Below are 25,405 nucleotides of genomic sequence, written 5' to 3' on the forward strand. Positions count from 1 at the left end.
GGGCGACGGAAAGACTCGGTGCGGCCCACTTCCCAATAGCCTCGGGGGCTGAGGGTCGACGCGCCCACCCGTTGCCCAATGGCAAGGCAGGTCTGCTGAAGCGCGCTCCAACCGTGAGGCGGGGGAAGGCGGGCGCCGCGCTCGAACGCGGGGCGGGAGAAGATGGCGCTGCGCTCGCAGCTGCGGGAGCTCTTCCAGGACGCGCAGCCCGGCGGCGGCGTCATCACCGTGGAGGAGCCGCTGTCCCCCAACGGCGCCTCATGGGTCTTGCGGTCGCCGCCGGCGTCGCCACCGCGGGGGCAGGGACCGCTGCCGAAGGACTGCGCCGTGTTCCAGTGCCGCGGTTGCTGGGCGGTGCTGGGGGACTCGCTGCACCTCTGCGCGGAGGAGGAGCAGCGGCTCGGCCTCCTCGTCTGCTTCAGTCAGTGCCCGCCCGGAGGCCTGGGGGCCCGGGGAAGGGGTGTGCCTGGCCCCGTCCGCCGGGGCAGGGCTGGGCCGGGGACCGGGCCTGAGGGGGCGGCCGGGGTGAGGTCGGTGCGGGCTTTGGGCGGGGGGGGGGGGGGGGGGGGGGGTGTCTGTGTGCGTGTCTCGGGTTCAGCGGGTCTCTCTTTCTCCTCAGAAGTCACAAACGACGTGGCCTGGGAGGATTCGCTGATGGTCGGCCTGGAGGGAGCCCTCCTGGGGTGGTGCGTAGCTCGCCTAGTTCGTTGCTTTTCCCCGCCGGGAAGAGTGGCGGCGGTAAATTGCCGGGGCACGGAGGGGCTTCTGCGGCGCCGGGAGGGAGCCTGGAGACCCTCCGGGGTTTCTTAGGGGCTCGGTAAACCCCGAAGTGCTTCTAGTACCCGTGCTTCGTCGTTGCGGGTGGAGAAAGCTTTTGTAGGTAGGTAGCTAGCTTTCGGTTTTGTCAAAATCCAGAGTTTTGCCGCTCTCGCCTTTGTCGGTGGAGAGGAAGGTTTGAGCAGTGCGCTGAAAGACAGCCTAGCCTTTAGGTCTCTTCCTTCTGCTCCTTCCCTAAAAGGTCTGTTGCCTAAATAAAAACATCTCTGTTTTATGGGGTTTTGTTTAATACTGAAAACGAATAACTCCTGCTGCTCTATTCACAAGACTACAATTAGCAACAGGTTTTGCTGACTGGTGTTAGTCTGATGGGAAGGATGTCAGTATCACCTGAGGACTTACAGAACCAGTAGTTTGTTCAAGTTATGTTTAGTTTGTTCAAGTTATGTTTAAAGGCTATTTTACAAACGGTAAGGGCTGGGAACTTTATAAGACTTGCCTTACACCCCCCCCACCCCCCACCCCCTTCTTAGCATGAGGCAATAATCTGTTTTATCAGGAAGAAATTTCACGTCTGTGACCTGGCACAGGCATTGTTTTACCAGTTAAATCGTGTTTAAGTAGTATAGCCTAAACCACTCTGTGATAATAAGAGATGTGTTTTCTTCCTTAATTGCAACTTCACTTACTACAGAGATTACTTCTTGCACAACATGCCCAACTTTTTATGTTCGTGCTCTCTTTCTATGAATTACTTCTTTAAGCAGAAAGCATTATTATATCTTGTCTCGCTGTCCTGACAGAACCGAAGATTTGATGTCCTCTGACAAGCATGCAGTATCCGTGGTTTCAGAAGCTTCTGTTTAATAGTATTTTTGTCTTTCTCCTTTTAGTGCTTACAATGCGTTATCCTGTCGGTTATGTGGCTTGACTGTGGGCTTCATTCTTTATTCTGCCTCCAAGGACCTGGCGTATCTCCGAGGCTTATTCTGTTTCTTCAAGGACAGGATCCTCTGGTGAGTATACAGTAGTCTTGCGGACAATGATTTCATGGGAATTTGTAAGTTATTACAACAGGGTGTACAACTAATCTACAGCAATAAAAGCAGCTTTACTTTTGACTGAGCATGTTGGTGTGGGATTTTAATATCCTCTATGCTTAAATTGTTTGTGTTGGTGTGACTCCATTTGATTTGCCTTGCACTTCTTGAGTGTCCTCATGTAATGTCAAGGTTTAAATTCAGTTGTTGGCAATACTGAAATCTCCTTCAGTCCCAGATTCACTTAGCTAATGTAAGGTATCAAAATAGTTCCATGATAGATTGAGAACTTGACTACAGAAACTGTAAATTAGTTACAGCTGGTGATGAGAAGATCTTATGATTTCAAAGTTAAAGCGTTGTTATGTTTTTAATATTTTCATACTGTATTGACTACTTCTGGCAACAACTTTTTATCTGCTTTAAAATCATCTTAAATAATCTGTCTAAACAATGAATGCAACTATGGGGTTTTTAACTGTTTTCCTTGTTTTTTTTTTCCTTTCCCCTCTTGTTTTCCAGTTATCTCTTAAAAAAACAAATGATAATAGAAGCATCTAAGGTGAATTTTCCTACTGTGACCTTAAAGAAACAACTGCAGGAAGTAAGGTTTCTACATTAATTTGTATGGAAAATATTTTTTAAATGCTGATATTTTTGGAGATTAGTCCAAAAATATTAATACAATCACTTTTTTTTTTTAAGTGTATAGGGTGGAGAAAATACTGACTTGTAATACAGTGACTGACTTAAATGCATGGGATGTGCAAAACACTTTCTAGAACTGCTTATCTGCAAAACATATCCAGTTCTAGCTAATTTTCTGGCAAAGTTGTGTTATCCTTTTATCTCTACACTTTGAAAAGAAAAAAACCAAGAATCGTTTAGACAGACTTCACCTCAGTATTACTACTTGTGTTGTCCCTAGAATTGATAAGCCACTGTTGAAGAATTTAAAAAATAGCAATTTGATAATTTGAAAGGGATTCTAGCACAGTTGTATTTATGCCTATCTAAGCTCAATGCAGTATGGCAGTATTTACTTGTAGTTTCAGAGACAACAGTAGAACCTCCTTGTAGTTTCAGAGACAACAGTAGAACCTCCTGGCTTTGGTGTTTAAATTGGATGTTCTTTTCTGTAACTTGGAGACAGCCAGCGTATCCAGTATTTATGTGCTTGCTTGTTCCTTACTTTTTCTTCTTTTTTTTAGTTTCTGTTCTCATCATGGAAATGGGCCTGTGACTTATTTTTTAAGTTTTGTCCTCTTTGAAGTCATCTTCCAGTGTCTTACCATAAGATCAGAGTGCTTTTATAGGTCAGGTGAGGTTAAAATGCAAAAATCTTATCCAGGCAAGACTTCTAAAGTTGAGACACATTTATCTGAAGTAAAAAAAATGGTAGTACTCCATTGCAAACACAAATTATATGACTGTGGAGGTTTGCTTGTTGACTAGAACAAGTGCAAGAATCTGGTCTCTGCTTTTTGAGACATAATGTCAGCAGCATTTTATTCTTGTGCTTTAGATGTGTTAACTTAAACCCCAGACTCTGGAAATGGCATTTTGGAGGGACTGTCCACGTGTATTCCTAAGCTAATGTGAAACATCCAGATGTTGTCAAAGAAGGTCTCCGGCTGTGTAAAAACTTGTAATGAGTTAACTAGGAAAGATTGGATTGATCATAGTAAGGCTCCAGCAACTGTCTCCTTAAGCAGAGTATTTCCAGACATCTCTGAAAGGGGTTATGCTGGCACACATTCATCTATCTCCTCTTTGTAGCTCAGGCCTCTGATCTGGGTGCCAGTTTTGGCTGTACTAGACATGCAGTCTAGAGTTTAAAGACTGGTAAGTTTTCCATCTTGAAAGTCAGCTGCTCTTTAGCCACTGAAAGTGGGGTGCAGATCATTCAAAGATCCAGTGTCAGGACATTTTTCTCTAGCTTTAATACTCTTATTTCTCTTTTTTTCTAGGTGAAGGAAAAGCTTGTGAAGGCCCACATTCGCATAGAATTGCTGATGAAAAAGCTAGAGGAACTGGAACAAAAGAATAATGTGGCAGAAAGGCAGAGCTCTGCATCAGGTGCAGATGGCCTACTGCCAAGATATGCAATAGTCAGAGTCAACTAATAATGTGCCATTTTCAAAAACTAATGGAGTTGTTTCTGCATCTCTGCTGAATTTGTTCATTGTGATGAAACAATGCACCAGAACAGGTTTGAGTGTTGATCTGTCACTTCTATCTGTGCATGGAAAGAACCAATGCTTGAGCGCATCCCTTCAATCCAAGGGGAACACCTGAAAATCTGACATACTGAAGTTGTGCTTGGAAAAATTAATAGCTCACCCATGCAGCACATTGCTCTCTGTGATGGTATAACTATGACTTTTTTTTCTCTTTAGTGACTTCAAGGGGAAAAACAGCCTTTGAAATACTAAAATCAGGTTTCTGGAACTGTACAAAATGTACTAACAAGATGATATTCAAGAGGAGCTATTATAAATTGAACATTCTTACAGAGATCTAAAGTTCTTGTCCTACCTTTTCATATGGATACAGTGTTAATGGCAGCTAGCTGTTGGTCAAGTGGCTCATTAGCTGCATCCGGTATGTGAGGCACTGCTTAATGATTACTTCTTTTAGATTTGCTTGTGTGTGTGGCCTGCAAAAGGAGCAAGCTAGCATGTCACAGAAGCTGCACAGTGTGCTTAGTGCATGCATGTGGACGGCACAATGCTGGCTGGAGCACAAGGTTTTGGATTTCAAATTTGGGCGCAATCCATGTGCCAGCCAAGTCCTCTGGAAGTTCAGCCCCGTGACTGCACAGGACTGGGTCAAGTTCTGGCAGCTCTGTGAAGCTTAGGCTGTGAGCAACTGCCTTTAACAGATTTGAGCCTTTCTTTCAGGGGCTGAAGCTGTGAAACCAAGGAGCAGTCTTCTGTTCAATCTGCTTAAGTTGTGATGATCTGCTTGCTGCCTTCACTTGGCCAATCAAGATGTTTCATAAAAAATACCTAATGGGTACTTGTTGGCATTTCTGTTTTGTTTGGAAAGAAGCAGAACCCATTCATCTAGAAAGTAATTTGATGGAAAAGAAAGAATACTACTTACCCCTTGTTATTGGGATAGAATATCCCTAATTCTTGTTTGAAGATAAAGGGTCCTTTACCTCTCCCTTTTGTTCCCTAAAGGGCTGATGTTTTAAATCTTCTATAAAGTTTCGTAGTTGTCTGTAGTAGTCTGGAGAGGATGGTATTTACTTGATCAACTTAATTCCAGTGATGCAATTTGCCATTCCCTTACTTCCATATATGATTGGCGGATTGCACTCCCCGTTGCTGCTGATGCCAGTCTCCATGTATTTCATGGTTTTAATTGTTTTATTTGTAAAATAACTCTTGTAATGGGCTTGGAGCAGAACAGACAAAATTCACTGCAAGCCACTTCAGAGGCTTTAGGTGGTTAGCTGGTACTTGTACTACTACTAATGTTCACTGTGCTGCTTTTTGATTGAGAGTTCCGGGTTGTCTCAGTTAATTCTGATTAAGCAGTAACATAGAGTGGCAACAGCCATTCTGCAGGGAGAGGAGGGACTCTCTCTGATAAATTCTGATACTGTAAAATAATAAAACCAATTTCGATAGCATACACATTTGACAGGTGGGAGTGCAGTAACTACCTGAAGTAAGCGTTACACTCTTGTAAGATCTGCTTCATTGCCTGTAATGGTAAATGTTACCTTCTCTAAAATGAGCTCTGTCCTGAACCTGTAACTGTAACGTTGTTCTTAACAGTTGTCACTATATGCATGTAAAGTTTGGATTTGCTGTATTTGATTAAAAACTTCTTTGTTCTTAATTATGAAATACAGTTGTGTTTTGCAGTGACTTCTGCATTACGTTTAAGGGCCTGTTGGTCTTTAACTGGGGTCTTGTGACTCAGCTCATTTTGTGCAAGCATCTTCCTTCTCTGGTAAATGTTTTCCATTGTATAACTTCACTTTTGTGTTACTTTCTAAGTGACAGCCTTGTTGTCACATCAGTCTATGAAACATGACTGATATGGGACTGTTCATTTTTGCCCTTTCATTCTGGTTTCTGCACAGGGACTGTTTCTTGCTATATAGTTTACATCTATACTGTGTATAATGGTGCTAAATTGTCTTGCTTCATTTAGCTAAGTGTCTATCCCTAAAAGGAAAAGAAAGCTGTCAGTTACATTTTCTTTATATTATCTTTACAGTTGTAAAAAAGAAACTTTTAAAATAAAAACAAAGCTGAAATTCAGAAATATATGTTGTGCAGATAACTGGTAATATCGTGAGTCACAAGCCCCTTTTTTTTCTTTCTTAGATTATGTTTGCAGAAAAAAACCCCATCAGTTTATCTTGCTTGGGTCCCAGTTCATGATGAAGCATTAAATTAATGGTTCTTCATATTACATTATTTAGCATGAATTTAAACAAATATTGAGTATGTGCTAAACAATAGCTGGTAAACTTTTAAACTACATTTCTCTGATCTTGGAACTGAGAAGACCTCTGCTCTCTTGAGTCAAGCTGTGGTCCTTTCTGTCTGTTTGTCAAATGATGTGTTTTCTTGGCACTGACTATTGCCTGATGTACCTGCTGACACTCACAGCAGTACAGTGTTCGAAGTAAATTGTTTTAAGAAGCAAGCCACATAAAATAAATGCGTTATCTTCAGTAATTTGAGATGAACATTTACTGAGATATCAACTTAAACCTATGGGTGCATTTTGATTAAATGATGCTTATAAACTTTTATTCCTGAAAGCTTCACTGTTTGATCCCACAGGCTGTCCCAAATTCAAATTCCTCTTAATCTGCAACTGATCAGTGAATATTTGGGGTTTTTTTCTTATTCTAGTGTAGAAACTCATCTCCTCTAACTAGGCATCTTGAGAGATGTGTTCTAGCTTTAGTGCAGCCAGGGCCAGTCTGGTGTGGGAGGGATGGATTCTCTATTTAAATGAAGACTAACCACTTGGAAAACAAGTCTCAAGGTCAGGCCTTCTTACGTTAGCTTACCAGCAGCTGTCTTCTCTGGAATCTAAAGACAGAAACAACTAGAAAATGAAACCATTAGGGTGTCTGAACAGGCTACTGAAGTAACAATCATATTGTGAATCTTCTATAAGCTACCATAAGGGTTAGCAATCCGTAACCGGTTTTGCAGCCCTTGTCAGGTGGTGTCACATGGCTGTCTTACAGCACTCCCCAAAACTGCTTTCAGCAGCAACTGCAAGGAAAGTTGTGCCTCCCTGCAGGTTGTGACATGCCAACCACAGAAGGAATTTTTCAGAAATGTAGTTGCCTGAACAGTACACAATCCACATCTATGAAACTGTTTTCTCAGGGGCTTACTACTTTTAGACAATCTATACAAGCAACAGAGCTTTCTGCTACCATCTAAAACAACCTTTGAAGCTTTTATCTGATAAATTGCCCATCTTGGTATGAGTGGAGTAACAATTTTTCTTTAGTTGCCTTCCAAGAAGTCACAGGCTCTTGTGCCTGAAGTCTGCCAGAACAGCTGGACCCAAAGCAGATAGCAGTGTATGTTAGTTTAGCTCAAACTGCGAAGTTTTGACAAAGGTATGCCAAGTACAAACACCTCAGAAGTGGAGTGTATGGTTAGGTCGGTTAATTTCTCTTCTGAACAAATGACACATCCAGTTTTAGTGCATTCTCAGCCTGTGCTGCTTTATTGCTAAAAAAATTTGTATACAGGTGCAGAGTTTCCAAGTTCATTTTTAAACAATTCCTCTTTACAGTGTCAAAAGAATAAAATCTTATCTTGAAATCCTCAAAGATGCATAGATATAAAAGCAAGCTGCCTTTTGGAAAAACATCAGAATTTGCAGGGAGACATTCTTCCACTGTTACCATGTAAAAACATATGTGCAATGGGAGTACATAGTTCCTAGTGACACCAATAATTTCCTCCGCTAATCCATGTGAGCATGCCATCAGAAGTTCAGCATAAGAAGTATTTTCTAGCCTGTTTTTTAAGTACTAAGGTAATTTTTAATGATCTATAACTAATACTTCTCCTTTGCTGTTATATCATACTTTTCAAAAGGAGGATGTCTTCACTGACATCCTAAAGTAGCTTATTCCCCAGGTTTTATATTGAAGGCAATAAGCATTAACAAAGGATACAACTGCTTACTCATCACACAAAAGAAAATATATTTAACAGGGTTTAAACCCATGTGAAGTGTACTAAAGAATACCCACTAAGAATTAGGTGACCATGGTTAACCACTGGGCTAAACTTATTTTACAAGTTCCCTTTTTGCTTGAAGAAGTTGGCTCAAAGGATTTCATGTAGTCTAACTTCTGATACCATAAAATAGTTATCTTCTATAATATCTCTATCTTCATTTGGCAATTCTTGTATATCTAGAAAGAGCATTCATGAGAAAAATGCAAACCCCATTCTAAATGCAAATCACGGTGCTTTATGGATGGTTGGCTATGAACTATGAACAGGAGTTAACTTGACACACAATTTCTTCTGCCAAGATGCTTCCTCTTTCTATTTAAGAAAAGAGGACTGAGCCTCTGTACATGGAGAAGTGTTCTGCACAAGTTAAGCCCACCTACAAAATTAAGCTAAGCTAGAAGTATGGAATTCTGCAGCAACAAGCTAGTATTCTACATGTTTGAATATAAGTTTAAACTTGGAAAAGTATTAGTGACGTAGGCTATGCCACATGTTCTATGTTATTTTCTAACTGCCAGCAGAAATTCACTGCATTATCCACTAAAAGACTTGGGAAAGATTACAGAGAACACACTAAAAGTTTACAGAAAGATGGCACCCAAATTCCCTTTTATTAAATAAGTGAAATAAAGAAAAAAGACCGTTGCAACCTGTGTTGCAGAAGATAAAGACCTTCAGTGATCAAATCTCGTTTTCTGTTTTTAAAAAATCTCTTTAAAGAACTTAAAAAATATACAAGATTACCAGTATTTTCAGGTTCATTCCTGCAGGTGCCATTATTGCTGGCTGGTACCAGTATGCTTCAGTACAGCTGCCTATGTGGCTAGAGAGTTACCTGAAAATACTGTCTATTAAAAAGCTATTCAACACCTGAAATATATGTACTGTGCTTATTAATTTCAGTCTTCTCCAAATAATTTCTCTCACCACACCCAAGCTTATTAGCTACTGTCTGGCAAATACTACACTCAATTTGAGTCTGTGGTTTCTGTTACTTGGTTTTTTGTTTTGTGTTTGTTGTTTTTTGTTTTTTTTTTCCCATCAGTTGCTCCCCCCTGCACCTTGTAAGAAACTCTGCACCCTTTTCCTTGCTACAGCTGCAGCAGGTGAGAAACCTCATCTCGCCCCTAAACATGCTTAGTTCATGCCCTGCTTTTTACATGCTCAGGGCACTAATATGAACCAGACAAGAGGTTATAAAGGCGAGTTCTGCTGATTCTGGTTCCTGATTTACAGTTTTGGTGCCATGCTTCTGTCCCTATCTATACATTCTGCCCCTTTCTCTACAGAGGCAGCACATTCTCTAAAAAAACCAAAATTTGAGAATCAAAGCAGGAAGTTCAAGCTATTGGTATATTAATTCCTATTGCTTCATTATGTATAAATGCATATCTCAATTTACTGGTAATAACTACGTTACACTAGACATTTTGAATCATGCATAATTAGAATACTAGCTCTAAGATTTGGTTTGTGGGCCTGTGCCGCTTTCCTTCAGTTTCTCCATGCCTAAGGCATTACAAACTAGCCACCTTTTATTTGACCTGCAAACACTCATTTGGAGGGGAAGCGGAGAGAAGCAGACAGGATTTACAAAGGACACACTAAACAGCAAGTTATAACAGTAAGTTACCTTTTATCTTTAACCTTAGATGCTGTAAAGCCTTAGGGAATCTGTCTATATTATAACCTGGTACATAGGTTCAGAGATAGAAACACACTCTGCTTACATCATGAACACCAACACTTTTGCTAAAACTCTGGAGAAAGCGTAGAGGAGACTGAAAGGGAATAGACATCAGAATCCACGGTTAGTGTTCTGCACTGTTAAACGAGACACCCTGATTCAACTTCTGGCTTTTGTGTGTCAGTCAAAGCGCTACGGGGGCAAAATGCTGGATCATTCAGTAAAAGAAATCCAATGAAATCTAACCTGAACTGCCACTATGCAGCTCTGTACCTGAACAGCAAGCAGGATTATTATTTTTGGAGGAAGACCAGACAGTTTCTTAGGGATGCGGTAAGCAGTTATTTCTAAGATTGGTTATCCATCAAAAACTGTTCTTCTCTCCCATACTTTTCCCTTCTCTGCCCAAAAAACACAATGCCAGTTCCTAACAATGTAATCCTTCTATAAAGTGTCAATGTTCTGAAGCTCCGTACAATTTCTTCTCACGTACTGTCAAGGTGTCTTTGCAAGACTTTGTTTTTTGTCCTAAATTTGACAATTATCCTCAGTTGCAGAAGATGCAATTCCTGAAGGTGCAATCCCAACACAAGTACTGGCTAGACCTTCCGCAGCAGCACTACTGGGTATGGAAACAGCATATACTTGTATCATCTGGGTTTAGTACTGCTAAAGGAGGCATGTCAGTACCGGTCGCTACACCTTTGATAGCCCACACTGAACGTGGTAGCATCTAACACTTCCACTTAGTTTTAGAAGCAGTGAAATCAAGGGGGTTGGAGCAAAAGTCATGCCTTACTACAAGAGCTGAAAGGCAAAGGGATTCCTTTTGTTGCTGTGAATAGTAATTTCTAGTCTAGTAGCCCGTAGAACACAGATCATTATAAAAAGTCTGAACTGGGAAGAATATGCAGATAGCTACATCAGTCTTGATTTCCTGCCCCGCTTCTCTGAATGAATAAACCCTTGAAGCCACAGATTTCATACTTCTGAAGTATGAACATGACTGTGTTTTCATTATTATTTCATTATTATGTAAATGTACTTGCTGACCACAGACCAGAATAAATTTACAATTTCTCTAATGTAATCAGATAACAATCAAATTAAAGTCCCCTATGGCCAGCTTCCAATTTTATCAATAATTCAATAGCTGGAATTTAAGCTGATTACAACCTTCCAGATCAATTAGCTTTTCATACACATTTTACATATTAGCCAACTATTAATTTAGGCATTCTCATGCTTATCTTGGTTACTTTATACTGTAAAAAATGCTCACAGCCCTCACAGTCCCATTATCAACTTATGAAGAGCCAAAGGGCTTCACCTCTGTAATTTTGAAATATTAGAAGCCACTGTTCAGCTGTAAGTTACAGTCCAAATTACTTCAGCTTTCTAGAAGAAATCCAGCCAGATAGATCTAAACCTCTGATGTAATAATTCTGTTCAGAATACATTATTATCTGTTGGGCCATATTGTCTCTATACGCTACATATCTGCATTGAAAACAGTGTAAACTATAGACTTTTTAGAACTCCTGTGGCTCTTTTATGTTACCCTTTGACAGCAAATACTTTGCTGGGTGCAGAGGCTACAGCTGTAGATCAGTAACTCTTTTGTGTTACCAGAGGCTTCACAGTACTCACCTCTGCAAAACTTCAGGTATCAAGAGAAATCAATTATGGTCTGAAACAGAGTGTTTAGCAAGGCTAAAGTTATTTTTTGCTGTAAAGTAACATTTTTAGTATTCTACAATTGTGCTTGGGATGTATAAATGCTTTGAGTATCAAGTGTTCTCTAATTTTTCTTTTTTTTTATTTTTATTTAAAGACCATCTCAGACTGGTCTTTTTAAACAAAGAAAACAAAAAGTACTTCCCACAATAGAAGTTTCTAACTTCAGAATCAGGTTCTCTTCACAGTCCAGTATTTGGAAGGGTTTAGTTTCTTCTCTGAGAAATAGAGCAAGTGCTAGACTACAAAAAAGAACAAAATATAGGGAAACTTCAGCTATCCTTTCAAAAAGAACTGTCTGCCCTTCCCCCAGCACTCGTTGACAGTGCTTCAGACATGTGACAAAGCTAGTTTTGTTGTTGTTTTTTTTAATCAGCTTCATTAACTAAGTATTCAAGTGCCAAATTCCCTCCAACGAGAGGAACATAAGAGGAATTCACCTATCTTCTCAGGAACAGACTCTTCACGCAACTCCCTGCAGCACAGAGCTCCACAAACTTATTTGGTTATTACCCACTTACTCTACTGTACAGTCTTGCTAATGCAAGTTATTTACTATCACATGCAAAACAGTTATTGCTACTAAAGTTCTATTTTCTTATTAAATCATCTTATGGCTTTGTTTGCATCAGGGATTCTTCCCCCTACGTACTGTGCTATTTTGCATTCCAGTTTCAGAGGTATTTTTCAATTGATTCTCCCAAGCACTAAACTACTTTATTCAATGGTACAGCTACTTCCATTTAGAATTTAACCTAACTCTCAGCGCAGGTCCCCCAGAGCTCTGCTGTAAATGGCGCACCTGTCCAATTCTCTTGGAAATGTATTAGATGCAGAGGGTTGTTGGTTTGGGTTTGGCTTTTTCTTCCCGTGTTACATACAATAACTCTGCACGGATTACTGGTTTTGCACCAAAGTACATGCTTCTTGACTAATTACTTTAGAGATATATCGTATCAAAATTATAAAACCAAGCTACCCATTCCCTCCCTCCCTCTAACAGCCATTTACAGGCAGGTCTCAGGAAAAAACAATGCAGTATCCTCTCTAAGTTGAAAGAGAATTTTGTTCTTGTAAAAAAGATAAATGGGTGAAGAGCAACACTGGCACCAAATAAAAGACTTTTTCCTAGGAAATTAGAGGATGCCATCTACAGAGCATTGCACACCTCAGGAATCATACCAGTCTCTTATTTGACCAGTCCAAGCTGCCCATTGAACGCCAAATCATTTGGACTTCCCCTGTTCTAAACTTTCCTTCTGAAAGAAGCAGAGGGAGAGACAGAAATTATTAAAATTGAGCTTAGAGCTGGAAAGCAATACTGGAAGTTACCTAAAATACAGGATATTGAATTCTCAACAATACAGGGGTGGGGAATCTCTGATCCATAGGCTAGAGATAGCCTGCTGCACAGATACAGTCTGCAATGTTGTTTTTCAACAGCCCTTGACCTTATTATAGTCTTTCTTACTATTATTAACATTAAGATGTATGTAAATGCAGGATCCACCAGAGGTGTTAAAAGATTCAATAGGACTTCAGCCAAAAAAGGTTCCCCATTCCTGCAATAATGGATAAGTCTTCTATGCACAATTGGCAGGTAGCATTTTGCAACCACTAACTTGTTATATAAGGAGGATAATGTTTAACTAGTTATAAAAATTATATAGTCAGATCTGAAGGAAAAAATTACTTAATTAACAGATTTTGTAAATGATCTTAAGGTAGCAGAGATGTGTACAAAATGCACACAAACTCCTTAGCACATTCATACTTTTCTGAGTATATCACAGGATGGGTAATAATAAAATTGAAAATGCTGCACATGGAAGAAAACACCTTCAACAAAGACTAAATAGAAAAGAATCCCAGTGATGGAGATGAGAATTCTGAACACTTATGTACTCTAGCTTACTATTGCAGTTGGACAGATAGACTAAAAACAAGAAGTCAGCTATGATTCTATGAAGCCCATTAAGTGAATGCATTCTATTTCTAAAGATAGCGTTGCCATTGTCAAAGGGAGGATACTGCATGTTTAGACCATGTTTGTGACATTTCTATTGTATCCTTTCTATTGTTAATTACATTATCATCACTGTTTATTAATAAATTTGTCACTCTGAAATTGTAAAAATACTACTAGGCTCATGCACTGATCCTAACATGGCACTACAGTTTGCTACAAAGCACTAATGCTTATGGAACTATACACATCTCAAAATGGAAGACATTGGTGATTTTGTTGTTTTCAAACAACTTGTAACATCATTTTGTCCACAAGTATTAAAATATATATATGTATATATATATGATCTATTGCACATGCCCCTTGTTTTTGTAATCTTTCACATGGGAAGATTTCCAACCAACATAGAGAAAAAGTGGAGCAAGAAAAAGTAAGTAGGCTGAGGCAGCATTTCCTAACACAGCAGTTTTGTAAAGGTGCTGGTTGGAAAGGTACGGCAATGGGGGTCTTCTGGGCATGCACTATTGGAGTATCACTTCTGTGAAAGCCATAGATCCTTAGCCCTGCTAAAAATGTTATGTTCTAAAATTAAACTTGAAACCTAATATTGTTACATTGTCATGGATAGGAATCAGGAAAACTCAGCAATTCTATTTTTTTGTTACAATGCAGGGTTACAAAATGTTGAGGGTTTTTCCAATGGAAAAAGAAATCAAAGAGCTTAAAGTGTCTACTCTCCAGTCAAACAAATTCTTAGTTTTTGTACATGTCCACACAAAAAAGCCCTACCTTCCTCTCTCCCAAGTATTTTGTCATCAAGCTATGCAAGAAACAACTGCTAGCTCTAACGTCAGAAGGCTAAGTATGGGCAGAGGGAAGAAAAGGAAACTCCCAGGTCTAAAATCAGATGTTTCTTATACCAGACACCTCCCAACCACTTATAATCCTATGATATTGACAGTATTTTCCATCACTTGGGGATGGATCCTGCTTCTACAGACATCTACGTTAAATCCCATTGGTTTCAACATAAGGAGGCCCTAAAAGGAAGTGTGCTTTTCTAGCTGCCTCCAATGCCAGAAAATTAGACCATATTCAGCAAAGAAATCCTATGTTCTTAAAACTGGTTGTTGCCTCATCAAGATCAACGTAACTCTTATCACACAGCTCATCACAATGTTACACACAACTTTAGTGCACCTCTCTGCTCATTACAGTTGGCATTATTTTGATACGCATGTCCTGCCCACCACTCCTCAGTTTACGTGTCTGATCTTTTCTTCATGGAAACAAAAAATGGGTAAAGCCGTCATTAAATCTTATTGTTACAATGCAAGTCTAAACACAGACTTAACTCAACTCTACTCTGAATATTAGGATCAACATCAACACTTGTCCTTACTCTGCTATGGAACTTGGTCCCATAAAATGTCCCCACATTTTAAATACCAGAACGCTGTGCTTGCAATCACTAAGATTTCAGGATTTCAATTGTTGGCTTTTTCAGCCATTTTCAGGCTGTCTGGCTCTCTCCAGCAGTTTTCTAAAAGGAAAACATTAAAAAACAAGAACTCTAAACAACCCTCCTCCCAACCATGCTATTATCTACCAAAACCTATTAACAGAACCTATATACCTTTATTTGATCCAGATTTGAAAATATTATTTTAAGCTAGTAAGTCACATTTTCTAAATCACAAGCTTGGAATAAGGTGCACTAAGAAGAGCTCCAGATTCAAAGTGGAATAGAATATATATCCCAGTTCTGGGTTTTTTTTGCCAAGAAATCTTACTTGCCATATACAATACCATAGCAGGGAGCATATGAACAATATACACTCCCATCTCAGAATGACAGAAAACATCCTATATAATCCATACAATCACAAATGATGGAGATAAAGAATCTTATGTAAACATAAGAACAACAGATTGCGCCTTAGTTTGGGAAGGAATAAGAGGAACTAGACAAAGGCCCATCCTAAGTATTTCTGCTCTCTCAACTCATCCCTCTTCGTGGCTAACGGTCCATTCTCTTGGGCCTATTTCTACCTAGATGATGGAAACATACAGATCATCTCAGTTCTCAGTCACAGAAGAATCAAAAAGCTGATTCCATCAGCACTATGAAAAGCTGAAGCTGTGCCAAGGAAGCTAAGGGGATAAACTGCAACTTTATACCTCTGTTCTCTTCCATCCCACCAGAAGTTAACTTCTGTAATAAAGAAAGAAGTTCTGCCCCAACTCTTCTACCATAGAATGTTTTTGTTCCTTTTGCTGCTAAAGATTCATAAAAAGTCATAGGGAGGGAATGATTTAACATAAACCTAATCATTATCCTGTTACTCTAGAGGTCTTTAAAGCTTCATTTTTCTTCGCTAAAAATGAAATGGTGCAGAGTAATTTCTCCTTCTGGTGAAAGCTCTTCATATCCAGCACTCACATAGGTTTACACATGCAAATATACATTTTGATCACAGACTGGGACGATGCATTTACACACTATAGACAAGGTGATTCTGCATTTGTTCCTGTGCATTAGCTGCTTTTGTGAGTTGACATCAAGACATCTATCTACAAAGTCAAGCCTGGGTCCTGAACTAGAAAATACCTGTATGGGATGTCCCCAGTCGTTTGGTAAGTTTCTTCCTCATGTCAGAGCAGAAAACATGTTCTGGTTTTCCTGCCGCAACTTCTTATACATGTCAAAACAGTCTGACATACCAATGCATGCAGACACTTTATCTGCTAGGAATTCCAATATGACACAGTGAAGTACCTAACCTTGCTAAAATCGAAGAAGGAGGTATCAGTGAAGAACACCAGCTTCCCCTTGCATCTGATTACAAAGTATTTCTCATTTTAAAACAGAATGCAGAAAGCTGGATGAAGAGCTGGCACAGAAGACATTTCTTCGGGGAAACAAATGCCGATTTCTGTTACTCTGCTTTCGAGTCTTGATAAAATAGTGGGGTACTTCTGTGGGAGAAGTCATCTGGTGAATCAAATGTTGGGTGAAATGGTTGAAAGAGGAACTGGAGAGATCTTTGTTCATTCAGCTCCATGAAGTGAAGGACAGGTTTTTGCTTGCTAGAAGAGGAACATACACATCTCACAGCCTACGAGCAAGCAACAGGATCACCACCTTCTTGAATGTCAGGAGAGGATCTGGAATCCCAAAATAAAAAAACCAGGAGAGGTAGTTTAGGAATCAGAATAAAATACATTCAACATTAAAATGCCCACTGGTTCATTACTTTAAAAGTCTGACTCCAATGGACAAAACTAGCTGCCTTCACGAACTGCAATAATCCCTTGCTCTGTAACATTTTATGTCTAACTGTTGATGTCCATAAGCTGGCTAAGGAAATACTACAGAAATGCTGAACTATATGCTTACTCAGAAGCAATATATCAAAAAATATACCAGTGTTAATTAGCTATGGGGCTTCTTAACTGTGGCTCCAACATATAGCATGGCAACGTTGAGGTAGCACCAGAAGGCACACTGCACACAGAGTGTATATACTGCTATAGCCAGTCACAATTCAAAGAGAGACCATAAGCTATCACCTAATTAACTACGAAACTGTTAGTGCTGTAGAGGAAAAAAGCACTTATGACAGCTGTAAGATCACACAGATTAGGTACTTACTTTTACTCATTTCTCCCCACTTATCCACAGTGTAGACATACTTCAATAACTTATCTTGTCAGTGATCTCCTGGCCTTTCATCAGTGACAGTCACCTGGCATCACCTAGTCACAGTAGCTGTTAAGACATGATTCTTCTGCTTTAAGTTTGATGCCAGCCTGCACTGGAATGTAACATGGGTGCGCTCCTGCATAGCTAGCGCCAGAAACATTTATTACCATTCTCCTGTACTACAACAGAGATGTGAAAGAGATTTTTTTCTCTTTGGTTTCTCTTTCTCACATACAAGAACATGAGGATAGACTGTATTTTCTAACCCCTTCCTCTCTTTTCTGTCTGTATGTCTCATCTCATTCTAATTACCTTAACCCTTTAGTTGATCAAGTTCAGAAATAATCTTCCAGTGACAATTTTCAACTCCTATGTTAGAAGTAGCGAGTAGATCATGAAAATGGAAATACAGCACTCGTCACCATCACTTTCTCTCTGAGGCACTCAAGTATTTCAGCTGATCATGAGCTTGACCATCCATGCTCACACTGTTGGGAAAGTCTTATTCTTGTTATGAAGATGGGGAAAAACAGACCTGGAGAGCTGCAACAAAACATGCCAAAGGTTTGTGGCAAAACAGAGAACAGAATATAACACTTTGTTAACTACCAGAATATCTTTATTTCATTCACTGGGGTGGGGGTGGTAGCGGAAATCAAAACTCCAGAAGTCAAATGTCATCCTTAGGAATTTTGAATGTACTTTTTTGTATCTGATAAATGAAATTTGGTTATGTTATAGTTCTTCCAATCCTACTGTTTAACAAATACAACTTTTAAGATAACTACTCCAAGTTAATACAATTACACAATTAGTGCCTCTTAGCAGAGCAAAATGACATCATGGGACAGGAATTTTATAACTTTAAAAGCATTCATTCCTGTTAGAATATATCGTTAAATCAAAGTTTCTTTCAAGCAAAGCCCAAGCTGAAAGCTGACACTGTGGCAACATTCCAGTTCTCTGAAAGTATCCTACAAAAAATTAGAATCTCAATGACTGATTTCTTTGGAGAGAAAAAAAAACAGAAAAAGAAAAGAAAAAAAAAAAGAGAAGAAAAAGCCTAATCGACCAACAAACTTGACAAGTTTAGTACCTGATATCTAGTACCTAAATAACCTCATGGCTTTACTCACTGTTATTTTTGATCAATCCACATTCCCCTCAGCGAGCCTAGAGAGAAAGAGATGAACAAAAGAAATTAAATTTGCATCTAGGAAGCTATTCAGATCATAGGTGATTATCTGCACAAGACACAAAAGATTAGCAGTACCTTACAGGGACTAGTTAACACTTTTAGACATTCTACATAAAACAGGCTAATGTTACTTTTTCCAATGATCACACCTACCCCCTTTCCTTTACTTTATGGGAAAGGATGATCAAGTGAATTAGGTGCAAGTTTCCATACCCAGGACAGGCAAACTTTAACTAAGAACAGGCTGGGGAAGAGAAGCATACACCCAAAACATGCCTGAAAGGCTTTTGTTCAGAAACCATTCTGCTTCCTGGAGTAAAATGTGTTATTCACTCCACAGAATGTAGTTTACACAGTACTGAATTCCCTTTTCCCCTGGAATTTGTTGGTTTCTACTTTACTGAGAACAGCCTATAGCCCACGCTCGATGGACTACACCTGGAGCATTAAGTATACACCACTACCCAAATGACTTTTTAATTGTGCATATTTTGAAGACAAACAACCTTGTTATGGTAAGCTATCATTAACAGCCACACGTTTCAGTTTCATAGGAACTGAGAGGGACACAATTTCAGTCTCCAGTAAGGCAAGAAACTCTTTCATGTTAATAACAAACCACTGTAGCAAGGAAGCATAATGCCTGTTCTCAAGGACGCTGAGCTGACAACCTGACTGGAAGAACAATGGATTGCTATAAGCAGAACTATCTCATCACACAGAACTTCAATTATTAAAAACTCCCAGTATCCTCACCAAAGTATTACTAGCTTCCACCCTCCTGCACAACACGGCATTTCTTCAAGCACCAGGGACCTGCACCTTCAGAAAATCCAGTTATCAAATAATCCCTAACCCTATATTTCAGGGTAATTATTCCATTCTCATGTTGTCAGTTCTGACCCTTCCTACATCAAGAACCTGACAAGCATTATGTGACTGAGAGATCAACGAACCAACAGCAAATGATTCACAAAACAATTCATTTGATAAGGAACTCTCTCAAACTTACTTGTCATAATAGAAACAATTCCCAATGCCAACCTTTGAAAAGTCGGATTTTCTTTCACTCATTCTAAACTACGCATTAAAGTAAGTCTTATTATAAAAAAAGAAGCAGGTGACACTTAAAGCAACTCATACAAAGGGATGGTTCGTCCAATACTGAAATTCAGCTGTCATGAACCAATTTTTTTAAATTTTATTTTAACAAGTTCGCTGACTTTGGATGCCCCAGTTTTTAACCACTCTGCTTGATACACTTTCTATCTGACTTTCATAGATTATGTGGGAGCAGAGTTCACACTAGTACCAACAGAACTTCCAAATGCAACTGGATATGAATCAAGGCTATTGAAAATTAGCAGGCACTAACACTGGTGGTGACAATATCAACTCTACAGTTAAAATCTAGTGGAAATTATGAAGAAAAGAAAAAAAGACTATTTTTCTTGTTTCATACCTTACTTACTGAACATACAATCAATTGATCTGGAACAAGAAATATTTGTGAAAACTCAACATTATATGTATTAATATTTTTCCGTTAAAAATTCAGAAAATATTATTTTTATTAAGTTTTGACCTATTGCCCATTCATATTTTTTTTTTGCTCTACTGTAACTAAAGGTTAGTTTCCATGAACTTTAAATCTCACATTCAGAGAGACAACTTCTTGGATACAGGCAACTTCAGGAATTTCAAAGCCAAAAAGAGATGAAGAACTATATCATAAATAAATTTACCAGCAAGATTGCATATTTGTCTTTTCACATAGATCAACATGCCCTATTACCAATGGGGGAGTGGAGGAGAAGATAAGTCAGTGTTCTGACATAATCAGCACACTGGAATTGGAAACCGTACTAAAATGAATAGCATACAGCTATGCTACCAAGTTTCACCCCACCCCTCAACACTCTGTTTTGACCCTTAGTTTTAATTACATTGGTCAGCAAAAGCTCAGATCCATCAGATCTAGTTTTCTGAAATACTACCTTTCTCTCTCTCACAGGCACATAGAAATGCTCCAGGAGATAAGCAGAATTAACAGGGACATAGAATATGATTCCTCTTCTCTTCTCCACAGGCTGACAAGTATGTGACAAAGGAAAGGTCTACAAACAGGTTTATGTAGAAAGACCAAGACAGGAAAACTTGAAAGTTAGATGTGGTGGTGATGTGTGAAGATACAGAAAGCAAAATTAGGCCTACACATCACAAGTCCACTAAGGTCTTTCTGATGTCTTAAAAAGTGTCAAATTTAACCTGGAAACCTGATAATGACAAAAGCTTAAATCGTAAATGCAAAATACAATAGAAGTAGCTTACAGTCTTGCAAAAAAAATCAGCTGCCTTTGTGCTTCTTTCAATTTCTAGGTAACTTTTAAAAAGGCATCTAAACCCAATCTATGAGGCAATGTAGAGAACTGTAATAGAAAGGCTAAGACTGGAGAAAGAAAGGGAGTGCCCAAGTGTTGAGGCACCAATAAGAATGTAGAGCAGGAACAGGGTTCTCAAAAGGGCTTGTGTTAATGGCACCCAGATTAGCAGGTCATCAAGACCCCAGCACATCCCCCTGCAATTTCAGAAGACACCCAGACCTGGAGACAAAAGAACACTGATAATCCACAGAGTGGGTGAGGCAGACCACTGTCACCTGCAAAAGGGTACACAAAGGCACATCTGAAATCTAGAATGGTTGCCAACCTAGGAAGAGGCCAGAAGACATAAGGAACTGCCAAGCTAATGTCTGTTGTCTGCTACAAGGGCTCCTGAACTTAATAGCTGGACATGAGCAACATAGCACCAGACTGCTGGACACACAGCTTAAACACCCCTGCTATGGTGCTTGGCTGCTGGACAGATATCTCAGGCACTACACACTTTCTGCCACTTAGATTGCAAGCCTGAGCGAGCGTTTTGTTTCACTTCATATTTTAAATAAAACCACCTGCCTCTCCTATGAGGTTTCCAAGGGATATTTGCTACATTGATGGTACCTTATAACAGTACTTCCTACAGCAGCAGAGAAAATAGGGAATACTGTTTTACAGCTGAGATTTCTATTCCTTGAATACTGTTCAGGCAAAGAAACAGCCCTTCCTCCACATCCCATTTTAGAGAAATCCTCTTTTTTTTTTTTTTTTTTTTTTAATCCTCCAAAGACTGTGCGGGCCCTTGCATCTTGCATTCACATAACCTCCGGCATGTCAGGACTGGTTTCAAACATTCTTCCTTTTCCAGTTTTTAAGAATGAATGTGGGAGGTGTTCAAGAGATACTTCAGACTCTTCACAGACTCGGGTCAGAATTTTTAGCCTTAGTTGGCCCACAATTTTTGACACCTCTGAATGACAGGTCAGCATCGTAAGATGCTTAGCCTTTTTGTGCAAATCTTCACACTGCAGACTCACAGCACTGCGGGTAAGATTGTACAGCAGTGCATATAGTTAATTTGACATATACCAGGGTAACAGAAAAGTCTGATTTTGGGGTGGTTTTTTAACCACCCCACTAAGACACTACTTGTCACAGCTCTTGTGCGTTCAAATCCGAATATTAATCCGAATCCAAGAATATTAATCCGAATGAATTTACTTACTGCTAAAATAGTGTACAACTTCACATGAAAGAAAGCTGATTGCTTATTATTCTTGTAATGATAATATAAAGCAGAATTATCTTTATATGTAATATGCCCAAGGCAAATCCCATGGCATATTTTAACAATTCACACATAGACATGTATAAGCAGCATGCTGTGCCTTAATGTTATGTTGCTCATAAGCTGCTATTACTGTTACTACATGAATAATATAGCACATGAAACTGCTACAATGTTCCTCAGGAAATTTTTCTCATAAGCAGCTACTGCTTTCAGAACGTTTAAGATAACATGCCTCACCTCCACAAGATTTAAAGCTGTGCTTCTCATTTAACCACTTCAATTTTTTACTTTTACCTGACAAGCATGTTGAAAATGCAGTCATTTAGAATTATATAACAAACTCAAGATTTAATTACCAAATACGGAACACAAGGAATCTCATACTAGCGACAGTAATCCTTTTGCTTTCAACTAAGAAGACCCCCCCCTGCTTTTTTTTTTTTTTTTTTTTTTTAATCTAAACAAAGCACCATTCTGTAGTACAAAATACCTCCAATAATTTTGAAAAATTCAGGGCGTACCTGACCTGCACGTTAGGAAGACAGAAAGGAGAGAGAGCGTTTTTAGTAACAGCTTCACATGTTTCATCATGTGTAAAGTCCTTTTCACCTTATTATCAACACTCACACGAAGTCATAAGGCTACAATCAGTTCCACTCTAATCTCTCCACTCTCCTTAAACTTATTTTGTGCTGTAGACGTTCTGGTTTTGTGAAACGACTTGGAAGCCATCCCCTTTGTGCGCTCCTGTGTCAGTACGACATAAAGACACCAGAAGAGGATGCAACTACTCTAGCAGATTAGCAACATCCATCTAGCACGCAGATTCCAGGAACAACAACGATAACAGAAGCGTAACTGTAACCAGCGCTATCTATGCCCGCAGCCGGAGACGAAAAGGCTAATTTCGGAGGACACATTTCGGTTCCTCTTCTCCACGTACGCCGTCGGCTGCCGCTGTTCACCCAGAGCGCGTCCTCGGCCGTCCCCGACTCGGCTGCAGGCTATCGCTGTGCAGGAAACGGGCTCTCCCTCCCGGCCATCGGTTGCAGCCCGGTACCGCCGCCCGCCCGCCCGCTCCCAGCTCCGAAGTTACTCGGACTTTTCAGGGCGGCGGGCGGGTCGAACCGACCCGGTTCCCCGTCACCCGCGCCCCGGCAGATATCCCCGCCGGCCGTCACCACACGGACACACACCCCCCCCCCCCCTCCTCCACCCCACACCCACTCGAGGCCACCTCAGAGCGGAGGCCGCGCCGCCGGGCGAGGCGGGCGGCCGCGCTCACCGATCCGGCCCGCGGCCGCGGCGCTGGGCGGCGGGCGGAGCGCGCCTCAGGAAGCGGCGGGCGCGAACATGCCCGGGCCCAGCCCAATCACGGAGCAGGACGGGGAGGCGGGTGCGCGGGCGCCCGGGCCTAGCCCAATCAGGGAACGGGGCACCAGGCACCGGGCTGGGTGCGGTCCCGCGCCGGAGGCCGTCGTTCCCCGCCGCACTCACCTGAGCGCGGCCGAGGCCGCGGGGCCGCGGCCGGCCCCGGCCTCTCCGCCTCTTCCTCTCACTCCGCCATCTTCCCCTCCTTACCTCGGCCACCCGGCGGGGGGCTCGCAGCGCCCGGCGACGCCGGGCCCGCCCACTCGGCCGCAAGCCTATTGGGTGCCGCTCCGATGCATCAGCCGTCCGGTTTCGGCGGTGATTGGCCAGCAAGCGCCGTCCATCACCGAGGCTGGCCTCCCGCCTCCGAGCCTTTCCTTTCTGATTGGCCCCGGGGAAGGCACACGCCTGGAAACGGATTGGCTCAAGCCGCGCCAGCAGGGCTGGCCTGGGGCGAATCCTCCGGTGACCTCCACAAGAATTTAAAGGAGCCGCTCGCGAAGTGGGGAGGGGGAGGGGGTGACGGGAACGCGCGCCCCGCACCACCGGGGAGCGGGCGCCCGCGGGGCGAGGTACCCCGGCCCGGCCCGGCCCTGGCAGTCCGTCCGTCCCCAGGAGTGGGCCGCGGGGGACCCGTTCCGGCAGCCCCGCCAGCACCCGCCTCCAGCTACGGGGCTGACGGCAGCGCGCCCCGACCCCGCCGTGCAGGCCGGCACCGGGGGGAGCGGGTCCAGGCCCGTGTGGCCCTCACGGGGGCTCCGGGTCGTCCCGTTCCCCGTCGCTCGTACCTCACAGGCACGGCCCGCTCGGCCGGGGATTCCTCTGAGGAGCCCCAGGGCGTGACCGCCGCTCCCCCGTCCTCCATTTCACCGCGCAGCGACGGGTCCCGTCCCGCCCCCCGCCGGCGGCGGCGGCGGCGGCGGCTGCGTGAGATCCCGGGTGAACCTGCCCGGGCGGCGGTTAGCGAGTGCTCGGGATTGCTCTGCCTGCCTGCCTTTATTCATTCTGCCAGTTTTTGTGTCATCTGCAAAAATTATTATTTTTTAGCAGCGGTAACGTTACGCTTCAAGCTGACGGGTGAATGTATGGAACAGTGTGAAGAGGAGTACTTACCCATTCAGAAAACTCTTGGGAAACACCCCCATTTAACCGTGATTCATCACAGACAACTACTACGAGCCGTTTCAGTCGAAACCTTAATCCGTTTCATGCACCCTTTTCTACTACGTAGTGTTTTAATGCTTAAATGAAACACCTCTGCCAACTTAAACCTTATATCCACACACTATTTACAAACAAAGTTGTCGTTTCAAAGAGCTGAAAGCAGACTTTGAAAGTAATTTTCCATTGTAAAGTTATGGAAACTAACATTATTTTTACTCCTGCTCTTCATGAGTCAAAGACTGTATATCCAGATTGGTTTGCTTTGCTCCAACTTGATGCCAAACTAATGGGCCTACAGCTACTGAAGTCAACTCATTTGCCACCTTTCAGTATTGATTAGCTATCAAACCTATTTCTGCAGTCTTCATAGCACTCTCACAGTTAATGAAAACTAATTGTTACCATAGATTTCTGCAGCCAACCATCCGGAGATGTCAGCATAACAAACCTGAGTCTGCAGATCTGAAAACAGACTTTACTTCCTATTGGTCAGTAGACTGGAAGATGGTTCATCTGTATTTAAATACCTATCCCTTATACTGCCTGCTTTTTCAAAAGCCCAAGATGAAATAGTAAGTAGTTATGCCTTTGAGCTGATAATCTTTCCCTCTTCCAGACTTTAACCTTCACAGATGACCTTTGTTCTCAAGATGACTTAAGATAATTTCTACAGGTAATCAGGTACGCTAAAAATATTACTTTTGTGGAAATCTGCTTATATCTGTACAGCTTAGTTTTGAGCAATTTTAAATTTAACAGAAACTTAAGATCTCCGCTCTCTAAAACTCCTTCTCTAACTGCCTAAACCTTTGTAAGTTACTTGTTAAATACTTAGATTT

At 41.3% G+C, this 25,405-nt stretch overlaps 1 protein-coding gene and 1 long non-coding RNA gene across 2 annotated transcripts; one reads left to right on the forward strand and one right to left on the reverse strand.

The window, feature by feature from the left end:
* The first annotated feature begins 60 nt into the window (after nt 1-60).
* On the forward strand, nt 61-6,089 carry OIP5 (Opa interacting protein 5). The gene is given in 6 exon segments (XM_049825266.1): nt 61-421; nt 620-686; nt 1,671-1,793; nt 2,340-2,421; nt 3,788-3,877; nt 3,879-6,089. Coding segments are annotated over 6 exon segments (672 nt in total). The 5' UTR covers nt 61-162; the 3' UTR covers nt 3,930-6,089.
* Nucleotides 6,090-8,982: 2,893 nt separating this feature from the next.
* On the reverse strand, nt 8,983-23,656 carry LOC126049225 (uncharacterized). The gene is made up of 4 exons (XR_007509131.1): nt 23,529-23,656; nt 18,301-18,337; nt 17,477-17,707; nt 8,983-16,626 (listed from the first exon to the last, which is right to left on the reverse strand). It is a non-coding gene; the product is annotated as an uncharacterized LOC126049225 (long non-coding RNA).
* Nucleotides 23,657-25,405: the final 1,749 nt, after the last annotated feature.

Source organism: Accipiter gentilis, chromosome 22 (genome assembly GCF_929443795.1).
Source record: "Accipiter gentilis chromosome 22, bAccGen1.1, whole genome shotgun sequence".
Classification (NCBI taxonomy): domain Eukaryota; kingdom Metazoa; phylum Chordata; class Aves; order Accipitriformes; family Accipitridae; genus Astur; species Astur gentilis.